At 36.1% G+C, this 12613-nt stretch overlaps 1 protein-coding gene across 1 annotated transcript in view; it reads right to left on the bottom strand.

The window, feature by feature from the left end:
- Positions 1-9957: 9957 nt before the first annotated feature.
- SCAF8 (SR-related CTD associated factor 8) overlaps positions 9958-12613 on the bottom strand; it is an 85910-nt gene continuing 83254 nt past the window's right edge. Inside the window, 1 exon segment of the mRNA XM_048844182.2 lies at positions 9958-12397. Within this exon segment, the coding sequence (XP_048700139.2) occupies positions 10647-12397 (1751 nt within the window). The 3' untranslated portion in view covers positions 9958-10646.

Raw genomic sequence — 12613 nt, 5'->3', positions numbered from 1 at the left:
AGAGGCAGAAAAGCAACACTAGAAGTGGCCCAAAGAGCAGTGGAGCCAGACAACAAAAAGAACAAAGACCGAGAAACAGAAGCCCGAGAAGGAGAGGCAAGAAAAAGAGGAGAGGCAGCACGCCCTGAGAATACTGGACTTACAGAAACTGATCCCTGCGACCACAGGTAATGCTTACCAGGGATCACACAACTGAGACAAGCTGTGCCTGACATAGAGAGACCGACTGCATTGAAGAATATTTGAACACCTTTCAAAGGATTTGCCATGTACGCAGAATCCCTTAAAAACACAGAATGTTAGTCTTACTCCCCAAACTGACTGGTAAAGCTTTGCAGGGTTTAATTAAACAGATGTAAGAGAGATTATGTCACATGTTCAGTTTAAGACATCTATGTTATAAAGGTTTCAAATTACTCCAGAGGCATATTGCCTCAAATTTAGAAATCTCAGAACTTGATAGAATGAGTCATAGGGAACATGTTAATAAAATAAGGGGATTATTTAAGAAAATGGATAAAAAGTGAAGGGGCAGACTATTGTAATAAGGTGATAGATATATTTACTCAGGAGCAGTTCTTTGAAGTCTCCTCTGGGGTTAGACGTGCTGTGTGGGAAAAGTCCCCAGCTTCTAGTGGTGGCAAAGTAGACTTGTACTTGTTGGAAGGGGAAAAAGGGAGAGGAGGGAACAGACTGGACTTAGACCACTTGCCAATTTTGCTTAGCTGCATTAAAAGCCAATGGGCCCAGCCACCAAAAATAGAAAATTTTGTGCGTATCAACAACCTATTACATTCCTTGTAGAGAAACCTATTCCTAGTACAAACTGTACTTATTAAAATGAGCAGTAAAAGTTTTTGGCCAAATTCTTCTCAGTTATAGTGGTGTAAATCTGCAGCAATTCCACTGACTTCAGTAGTTACTGCAGATTTACATCAGACTCTAAGAGCAATATTTGGCTTATTTCACCTTTTTAACTACTTTCTTGCAATAGTCTTCAACATTTGTTTATTCCTAAAACAATGAGAAGCTGATATTTTAAACTTCAGTTTTAAAATGTGTGTATCAGTGCTAAGTATTTCAATCACAAGAAATAAAGATTTAGGACAAAACTTTAAGCCGTGAGTGCCAAACCTAAAGACAGCTTAACCTATAGACTTCTAAATAAGTGGTCTGATTTTCAGAGGTGCTGAGCACTTCAAACTTGAAGTCAACTTTGTCAGCCCGCAAAGATCTTTAATATATGTTTCTGGCTTGGAATAAGAAGGGCTGGTTATCTGTTACCAAGGAAAGGAATGTGAGGATGGAGGAGGGAAACATGGCACCTGTGCCTTCCCCACATTCTGTGACCAGCCTCAACTGGAAGTTGGGGCACCTACAGGATGCTGTAATTTATGCTTGGCTTTGCATGGCTGCAGAGGAGACTGTGAGAAGCAGAGAACAGCCACGAGTACAGGATGCCCAACATGCTAGGGGATTGGAAGAGTGCCAGTGTAGTTATACTCTTAAAATTGGAATCAAACTATGAAGATGGAAGATTATTTTTTGGACAAGGAAAACTTGATAGATCACAAATTTACATCTTTTATTTTAGTTCATTCAAGGTTGTTGCTAACTTTTCATAGGGAGAGGGGGGACAAGGAAAATGACAAAAGGAAATGGGCAGGCATTCTAAAATCCTGTGTGGGGAGGGGTCATTCACTAATTTCAGCGGTGAGCCACATCAGAAAAAAGGCTGTTTAAATACACAACAACTGTTTTGGAGATAGAGATTAACCAGTATATATCAGCAAGCCACAGGAGAAAACAGAATTTACATCTAGTACCCTGAAGAAAGAACTGAGAACTGGAAGTTTCAGGGTTGCTCCTGCAGAAATGTGCTCTGTAGGCATGGTAGGGCTTGAGCATGACCTTCCAAAATTTCAAGAGAAGTAGAAGTCCAGCTATGGGATCTTTCTGTGTGGCTCTGCAAAAGTACAACTGGATGAAGAAATCTTATACTGGTAATTTTTCCAGACATTCTTGGTAAAACTGGACTGCTTTGGCCTATCATCAATTGATATAGTCCCTAAAAGGCAGGGTTGGCTGCACATAACATCATGAAAGTATCTGGGGGAATTTTTTTTTGATTGCCTCCTTTGCATAAAAAGAGGCAGAAGTCACTCAATGAAAGTAGAACTAATTCTCCATCAACAGTATTTCTGCAAGTCTTGGAGAAGAAACTGAGTCACAGAAAACAAATTGGGTGAAACTCCGGCCCCACTAAAGTCAAGGGCAAAACTCCCATTGACTTAAAAGGATTTCACACATTGTTCTTAAATTAAAGCTAATAAAACAGCACTGTAATTCTCTAGAAATGTAAGGCCAATGAAAAGAAGTTAAATTTTGTGAAGGCAGTTAAATTTCTGCAGAACAGAAAACAGTTCTGTAAGTAAGCTATACTATTGCTAGAGCTTGCTAAACTTAGAAGCTATGTGTAAAGTATCATACAATTTAAATGCTAAGGCACCAAAAATTCAGTGGAGTTGTCTCTGTATTAGGTGTACTTAACACAGCAATTAAAATTCAGACTGGTAGTTTATGTGGTTTAATAAAAACCAATTGTCCACCTCTTAAATTTTTCTCTCTGAGTAAAAACACTCCCAACTTGTTATCTGGACAGTGGTTTATAGAAATCTGAAGCTACTGATATAATAAATGAATAAAGGTAACAGATCAGACTATCCTCTGGTCAGTACTTGGATTAGAATCCTCAGACTGATCTGGGGACTGAGTAAGAGAGAAAAAAAATTTCTGCACACATTCTTCAGTTCAACAGATTTATCACAAACAAGGTTTTCATCTTCACTTCCTTACTTGGGACCTTTTCTGAGTTCTGCAGTGTATCCATGTATCAGGCATTAAAAGTTATTTATTCTTGCCAAAATGAGTGTATTATTTCAATTTTTGTTGCAGAAATAGATGAGATGGCATTGTAGCTTAAATACTTATTCTCAGAAATTTATAACTTAACCAAAGAATTACGTTTTGATCTGAAATTTGTTTTCAGCATAGCAATTCGTTTTCAAAAAATGTTTCAGACAAATCTGTTCAGACATTTGAAAACTGGACACTGAAAAAATGTATTTCAGTAAGTATTTTGTCAAAACAGCTGTTTTAATTTTTCTTTAAACACAAAAAATACAATAAATACATTAAAGTAATAGGTCAAGATTTTATTTGCCCCAGAAGTTAGTTTCCACATCTTTAACTCTGCCCCACTGTTCATATATAAATGACCATATAAATAAACTGAATAGTGCATTTTAAAAAATATTTTATCTGAAGAAAGCCTCATATGTAATCTGTATCTCTTTTTGTATTACTTCATAAAATATTTTGTGGTCATGTAATAAAGGTCTCAGTTGTTATGCATACAATGTAATGGAGCAAATTATAATAGCAGAATTTAGGATGCATCAGAAACTTAACTCTGAATTTCATAAAATTTTGTGCAATTGAAATCTCACCCTTAACAATAAACTAATATGGGGCTGTTCTGAATTTACTGAGCATATATTTAATAAAAACAAAGTAACTGAACTGATCAATGACTGTTCAGGAACAGCTACTAGAGGGTCAAACAAGAACCCACCAGCTCATGTGGTCAAATATTCATTTTTAAAATGTGTCAAAATTTATCAACAAAGACATCTGAGAATACACCATCTTCCTGGTCCTTTAATAAATACTAAAAATCAGAAGCAAAAGTAGAAATCTACTTAACATGCAAAAAAAAAAAAAAAAAAAGTCAAGTTAGTATGTGGAACACAGCATGTGGTAAAATTTCCCAAAAACCTAAGTGGTTTAGAAGCCTAATCCCAGTTTCAAAAGTGGCAGGCCTTTCGGAGCCTATGGCTCACTAACTTTCAATAGTCTTTTGAGTTAGTTTAATTTCCACTGTTAGAAACCTTACATCCTTAAGTTTTCAAGTAAAAACTTTTTTTTTTAAATATAGGAATATAAAATCTTAAACTAATTCACGCATTATAAGACGGAAAAACAGTATCTCAATGAGCATGAAAATTCTTTCCTGAGACCCTGAAAATTAATGCTTAGTTTAAGTTATAAGACCCGATAATGGAAATTTATAATTTAAATGATGAAAACTAGCATTTCTGCAATACTTGAAAGGAATAAATTATGGCAGCAGATATAACAGGATTATATGAGGACACTGCACATTCCAAGATGTGCTAAGTAATTTGTGGGAACTGATTCTTTTGATAGCTATCAATAAAGGGCCCAATACTGCAATTCTTACAACGGTAATCCCATGAGTAAGGAGTAATCCCATGAGTTTCAGGGTAGGGTTTATGGGTAGCCTTATATTTCCAACTACTTGAAACATTAACAAGCAATAAAAGATTCGGTATCCCTAGTAAAACTTTTAATATATTTTTGTAGTAATGGAATAGTTATAATAAAGCCCCTTGTATATTCCAAGAGAAAAATTCAGTCACTGGACCAATGCCCAACAGCTAATCATTTTTTTTTAAAAAGTACTATGAAGGTCACAAGATTCCTCCCTCCCAATTCCCAGAGCTAGCAATGTGTTCATTTGACCACACTGCTAACTTAAACTATATACTTTATATGCCTTTAAAGGAAGGTAACTAAGGCACTCATTCAGCAAAGCACTAAAGCCCTAATTACCTCAATAATAGCATAACTAGAATAACATGTGTGATAAAATACAGTACTTTGATCAATTTTGAGAGTCATGGTAGGGTTACTTTGATTGGAAGGAAGGGGAGCAGTGGAAAAAACGATTACCGGTAAGTATTTTGGAATCATTTACTTAGCTGATAGGTATTTTTAACATTGTGTTCAATATGATAGCTGGGCTCAGTTCTCAATTTTCTAGATCATATTATAAACCAAAATCTCACTTTCAACTGGGAAACTATACTCAGACACAAAGTCTGCTGCTTCCATGTCTTACTAATCCAGGCCTGAATTAATAAATCTGTTTTTGCTGACACTCCTTCACCAGTTAAGGACTTGTCCATATTAGAAATTTTTGCACTGGTGTAGCTATATCAATATAACTACACTGTTGCAACCCCAATGCAGATGTGCTGCACCCAGATTAGGCAGTCTTGCACCTGTATGACTTGCTCTAGTTTCATAAAGAGGTTAAATTCCTCTGAGTAGCAGCATGTGGAAAAATTGGTAAAACATCAGATATACAGTAGTGTTAACCCTCATTATATGTGTTATGCTGTAGACATAGGTACAGGAAAAAATAAGTATAGAAGAAAAAAGCAATATTGACAGAACAAGTACAAAAGAAGTGTTTGACTGAGATTATCTACAAATTTCTTCCTATATAACTAAGTACACAAATATGATTTTATCTGAGGGTATAATGAGAAAAAAGTTGGAAAGTTAAATTAATCCCCCAATTTTTAAAATGTATTCTGTAAATCATGAAAGTTAGCAAACCAATGAAGATTTTTATAATGTCAATTATATCAGTAAAGTATGTATTTTAACTACTTTAAAGCAAACTGAAGAAACCTTAAGTTGCGAAACAAATTAATATCTGTTTAATTAGTGCATATATCAAACCTCCCCCCTTCTAATCTTTGACACTATTGCCTCTAAAAGATGGTAAGAGTGCGATTTTTCAGCTTAGTAACTTTTCTTCACCAGGCCCACTTACGCAGGTGGAGTACAAAAGGGTACAATTTTAAGGCAAATCAAATTTTATAGTCTACTGACCTCAAAATAACTGCTTTAAAAAATCTGAACAAGCCTGCCCATCATCACCTAAAAACCCAATTCAAAGCAGATTCTCTTTTATTGGAGGTCAGTTGTTTAAAAAGATTTTATGAGTTTTCTTCAACTTTTTAGAAGCTCTACTGGACATTTTCTTCACTGTAAAACTTCATGGCTAAACTTTAAAATGAATAACAGAAAAATTTGTTATCAAGTGTCAAAAGCACTGCATAATTTGTACAGCATATAGCTAAACCTATAAAAAATGAACACCATCTGGATCAAACTTCCTTTTTCCCTTTAGATAGAGGAGCAAATGGTTATGATTAAGACAATTCTGTCAATCAGGTATTTTCTCAGCCACCATTCAGTTCCCAGTAACAGGCTTCTATTATTCTACTGGAGATGGAACAGAATGTAGTTATAGAATACTAAACAGAAGGATGCTGTTGACACTCCTGTTTGGTTAAACATTTTCATATTTTAAAGCAAAGCAAAAAATTTAAAACAGGATATGTCACAGGTATTGAATCATCAAGAGACGGATTTAAAAACAGAAAGGTCATAAAGGCAAGGTGTGTCACTCTTCAATAATGGTATACTTAACACAAGTCTGAAAATAATCAGCATGCAAGAAATAGATTACATTTTGGTATATTCCTATTTGCATATGTCCAGAGAACTCCTTGTATGTGTTTGAAAAAAGCAATTGATGTACAACTAAAAAAAATCAACTATCACAATTTTAACCAGGAAAGCAAAAATCCTTCCTCATTATCATCTACATTAAAAAAAAAATCAAAAGATACACACTGCCTCATTTTAAAAACTGATCAGGTTTACTAAATGAAATACATTCATTTCTAGCTTTAATTATTATAGCAAGGAAAAAAGGTTACTATCACTATTTGTTATTTCTAAATATGTTAATTGAAATGTGAATGTAGGAAATTTAGCATCTAATTTTTGCAGCTCTAAAGATGAAGTGAGTGAAATACATGAGGCCCAGTGGAATTAGAATCCAGAAAATGAATTAAAATCTTTACAGACATTTGGAACCTCCGTATACTTTCAAATTTGATCATCTAAGGGGATAGATCAACTTACTGCGACGTCTATCAGAAGCATTATGTTGTGAATTTCCTCTACAGGCTATCTCAAAATCTTTTAAAGATACTTACATGGGATGCCCACCCTATGCATTATAGACTAAATTATGGGACCAATACTCATACCAAATAGTACCTGACTTCACGAACAGAACCATTTGAATTAATAGGTTTTTTTTGCAGATTTACTGAAGGATATCAGAATCTGGTCTTATACATTTAATTTGTCTAATAATGTCCCACAGCACAGATAAAAGCTTAATATAACTGCATGTTAAGGCTTGCAAAAAATAGTCTCAATATAGACATGACCTCACCATAACAAATAAAGGCCACGATCCTACACTGTGAATGACATGGTCACAGCAGTCTACTCACACAGATCACAATGCAGGATGGAGTGACACAGAATGTCCAAAAAGGTAACATTTTGCATGTCTTAACTGATATGAGTACAGTTTTCAACTAAATGTGTATATGTAAATTTTAATCTTTCCTGTTCATTAAAATTGTCTGACTTCTTTCAAACTATAAAACATGCATATTTCTGTGTTATTTATGCAAATAAAAATGTAAACAGACTCATGCGTCAGGTTCTTTAATTGTTGGAATGTGGCAAATATCTTCACTGTCAAAAACAGCTCAGAAGTGTAGAATATTCTCTTCTTGTAAGAGGATAACCTTTTTCTTGAGAACGTTCAAAGACAAAATTTTTCAGGGACAAGATTAAACAGCTATAACTCGCTATCTTTAATTGCTAATAAATATGGGATTCAGACCCTTTCCCTGTTTCTGAATGCTTTCCTCCTGGGGCTATTTTTCTATGCTTAGGGACTACTAAAATTAGAAGGTCTGAAAAAAAAGTTCTAACTGGAAACATGATGCAGCTAAAGACTACTTTTCTGTACAATAAAGTTTTATTCTACACAAGAATTGAATAGCTGTTGGAAACTGTAATAGTACAGTGTACAACTACACTAAATACAGTAGCCAATTTATTAAAATTTAAAAGACATTTACATAACAGATTAAAATATTAACACAGTGCTCTTCATCTAATGAATATACATTGCAGAGTGTCAAAATGTTTTGCCTGACCCAACAAACATGCACAAGGAAATGGCAATGTGATCTGGTTTACAGCATTGCCAACTGAATTATTTAATCTCTCTCACCATGTGATGATTTTCCTGCACCATCCTATTGCAAACAATAAACATACTGCAAATCTCAATTTAAGAAAAAACAAGGAAGATTAACTTTTCTATCTTGTTTTTTGTTTCATTGTGTAAAACACAATGGTGAAAGCAAAGCTACTGGAAATATTTGCATTTTGTTATGAACATTTGGAAAATCAATGAGAATAAGCTTTTTCATGTACAACTATTAACTTAAAAATGTCAAAACGCTATCAAACTGAAAGAAAGGAGTAACTTAAAAAAATACTATACAGCTATTTTATGTTCAGTCATCCTAAGTCATGCATGCCTGATTAGCAAATTATTGGCAGGCTGATAGGCACAACACTGATCAAGTTCCTTGACCTGCACAGTCTGCATTTGAAAGTATTTTTGCCCTAAACGTTGTAAAACCTGTCTGGAATCCAGTATATCAGCATGGTCCTGTTACATGTTATTGCTTATTTAATGCACCTGAATCTCACTGGTTCCTAGTACTAAATATTATTACTACTTGCACTGTAGGTGCAAAATGATTCATATCAAAGCTTTTAAAAGCGGTATTTTCATTTATGAAAGCAATTTTGGGGGCTTTTAAAATAAAAAATCCTAATAATTAAGAAACAGAACCAGGTCACCACAAAAAAGGATCACATATAACTTCTCTGTAAGTCCAGATGTATCCTTATGCACTACAGCCGAACTCCCAAGTGACATCCTCACACTTCATATCCTTGGGAAAATTTTTTTAACACAATACAAACTACCGATAAATTAGTATTCTTTAATAGTAAAGTTCAACTCAGATTTCCCTGAATTAAATATTTTCCATTCTACAGAAATATCATTATCGACTCTCAGAACTTACTGAGAGAGAAAATTCTCTCTCAAAACTTAATCAGAGGATGCTTTTGGACTCAGTGAATTTTAACAACAGATTTTTTGGAAGGGGAGAGGAATAACTGTACTGCAAGTGGGACAAGCTGAAAATCTTCCATTACTATATCACCAAATCTTCCACCTCTGGTTAAAAAAAAAAAAAAAAAAAAAAAACACGCAAGAAGCAAAACAGGTGAAACAAAAAGAGAGTAATGCTACTGTATTACTTAGGAGGCCAATTCATCTCAACATTTTACTCAGAAGTTCTATTTCAGTATTAAGCCTCCAAAGCACAAAGCCCCCACTTCATTTCTATTCACACGTAGATTTTTTTTTTTTTTTTAAAGAAAAACCAACAACAGCTTTATACTTTTCATGCAACAATTCTGGACTTCAGAGATTCACTGCAAACAAATAACCACAAAGTACTTTAATACTACCACTATCTATCCAGAACACCAAATATATTACAAAATAAGATAAGGTAAACATTTGCTTCAATTTTGGCTTCATGCATATCTACATTTTTTAAAAAGTAAGCTAAAATCCTACTATATATCTTTACAGTATATCACGTCCATTCCACCTTCTAAAAGTAGTAAGAACAGTACCTAACTATGAGTGAGCAAATAAATGTAAATTTGATTTATTTAATCAAATTAACACCTCTAAATATCTTGCTACCTCAAGAAGGCGAAAGACTTATTTTTATACCCTAATTTCATTTCAGTTTTATTAACCTGTCTTCATTGTTCTGTGCGCACACACAGGCACACACAGAAATAGCGATATCTACTTACAGTTTACACAAATATTTACATACATGTTATATACATAAACTAATGTGACTGCATGATTTTCAATATAAAAGCATATGCTTCTTTCTAGCACATATAATTGTTGCATTGGTCTTACAAGAGTAATATAAACCTTTTGCAACAAGTAGCTGAAGCATATACCATAGCTGATCCAGGTTTTCATAGCTTGTAGGTTTTTAAAAAAAAAAAAATACAATACCTAGAACACTGTTATCAAACAAATATGCTTTATTGGCATCTAAAAACAAAATGCACCCAACATTAAAATGTACTTTTTTTTTTAACCCACTGCAGTACGAGGAACAAATCACAGACACTTACTTTAGAGGAAACAGAGACTATAGTGCGGATTTTACAAAATCACTTTTAATCTCTGTATTATGCTCCTTAAATGACCAGGGCTATTTCTTTTTCTTTCTTTCTCTCTCTCTCTCTTTTTTTTTTTTTTTGCCAAATTTCAGGAACATAAAATATCACAGCTTTGTCTATGTTTAAAATTCTGCAGCAGCCTAAAAACATGGACAAGATACACCAGCACCTGCTTTCAAGTATAACAATTTCCACAGCCAACCTAATGGTAGTATCTAAAAAAATTCCATTTTCTTCCATAGGAAGTCTTTGTTTGACAAGCTGTTATTTATAATTGTGACATTAAAAGCAACTGGGGGCAAGTCTGTGTTTTATCAGAGAAATAAAAAATGTTTACCTACCATGTTCAAATTAAGAACAATGTTCTATACAAGTCAGTTGTACAGTTATTTAAGTGAAAGATGAACATGAACATCAGATTAACTTAATTCTGGCAGACAAAAGTGAACTGCTAAGGTCCAGTCAGCCATTTATCTATTACAGAGAGATGACAACTTTACAAAAGGTATCTTTTACCTACTGAGTGATGATTATGTCCCCTCAGTTTCTGTGCTTTCTACCACTGGTTCACTTTCTATATCAGCTTCTGTGTCACTCTTCTCTTTGTTTATCTCACTTGAAGATGCTAGTTTTTCATAAAGTTCTGGATCGTTCTGCACTTGCACATTTGGTGGCTGACTTTCTGTCTCTGTATTTTCACCATTTACCTGGGGTATATTATCAGCTTTGCGCTGTGAAGTGGCCCCTTCAAAATATTCAAAAACCCTTGGATGTGGAGGAGGGATCCAGTTGTTCTGCATTCTGTCTCTTCCAAATCTGTTTCCATTTATTTCTCTGCAAAAATTAAAATCTCTGTCATCCCTATCCCTCTGTCTTTCCCAGGGTCTTCTACGGTCATCAAAATCTCTGTGAGCATCTTGTTCAAATCCTCTGTTCCAGCTGGGACCACTTCTAGTTTCAAATCTGTAATTTACATGCCGAAACCTCTCTCTATCTTCATGGAAGCTTTTAGGACCACCATAGATAGGAAAAACATTGTGTTCTCTTTCATCATAATCTCCTCTCTGTCCCCAATGCTTTTCTGAATTGAAACCAAAATGCTCTCTTCGACCAATATTATCCACACCTGGTCTTCCAAAATTCTCTCTCATATCTATATGTGGCCTTACAAAATGTTCTCTTCCATCTATTGGAGGTCTTCCTAGACCCTCTCTTGGATCTACTGGTGGCCGTCCAATAGAATCTCTGACATCGACTGGGGATGGCCTATTAAGAGTCTCTCTGTTTTCCACTGGTGGAAAGCGATAGTCTCGGTCTCCTTCCTGTTGAATGCTATCACCTCCAAGTGGTAACCTTTTTTCTGGATTAGAAATGCTATCAACGTTTTGTCTTCCAGGTGTTCCAAAAGGTCTCTCTGTTTGGTTAAAAAGATCTCCTGGAGGAGGAAAAGGACCTCTCGGTGGTGGATGAAGGGATGGGTCAAGGAGTGTTGGAGGAGGGATATTACGCTGTGGTGGCATTCCAGGCTGTATTAATGGAAATCTTGGTCCAGGTGACTGGGGTATTAGTCCTGGACGGAGATCTAAGAGAGGCATTCCAGGCATCCTTTGACTACTAATATTTAAATGGGGTATGTTTTGAACCCCCACCGGATGCTGCATCCCCAGAAGTCCAGAACTACTTGAGACATTGGGTGGTGGCACTATTAGAAGCCCAGAGCTGCTTGAGACATTGGGTGGCGGCACACCCGCCAAAAGCCCAGAGCTGCTTGAGACGTTCGGTGGCGGCATTCCCGCCAAAAGTCCAGAGCTGCTTGAGACGTTCGGTGGCGGCATTCCCGCCATAAGTCCAGAGCTGCTTGAGACGTTCGGTGGCGGCATTCCCGCCATAAGTCCAGAGCTGCTTGAGACGTTTGGTGGCGGCACTCCCGCCATAAGTCCAGAGCTGCTTGAGACGTTTGGTGGCGGCACTCCCGCCAAAAGTCCACAGCTGCTTGAGACACCAGGTGGCTGCACTCCTCCCGCAAGTGTGGAGCTGCTTGAGACACCAGGTGGGCGCACTCCTCCCGTAAGCGCGGAGCTGCTTGAGACACCGGGTGGCTGCACTCCTCCTGCAAGTGCGGAGCTGCTTGAGACACCGGGTGGCTGCACTCCTCCCGCACGACCGGAGCTGCTTGAGACACCAGGTGGCTGCACTCCTCCCGCACGACCGGAGCTGCTTGAGACACCAGGTGGCTGTACTCCTCCCGCAAGCCCGGAGCTGCTTGAGACATCATTTTGAACTGAAACACAATAAAAATATTTAGTAGTCTGGAAAGTCAACATAACACTAAACAGTTTACAATACAAATAATATTTTAATCCATTATTTCAGTTAATATATACATAGTTGGAATATTTACTTATTTAAATATTTGTAATAGTTTTGAGTTATGAACGCAGATTTTTTAGTCACAATGGTGATGACTGGGCATTAAATCACTGAAACCGATGTCTTT

This window comes from Caretta caretta, chromosome 3 (genome assembly GCF_965140235.1).
Source record: "Caretta caretta isolate rCarCar2 chromosome 3, rCarCar1.hap1, whole genome shotgun sequence".
NCBI lineage: Eukaryota > Metazoa > Chordata > Testudines > Cheloniidae > Caretta > Caretta caretta.
This window is presented reverse-complemented; position numbering and strand designations above follow the sequence as displayed.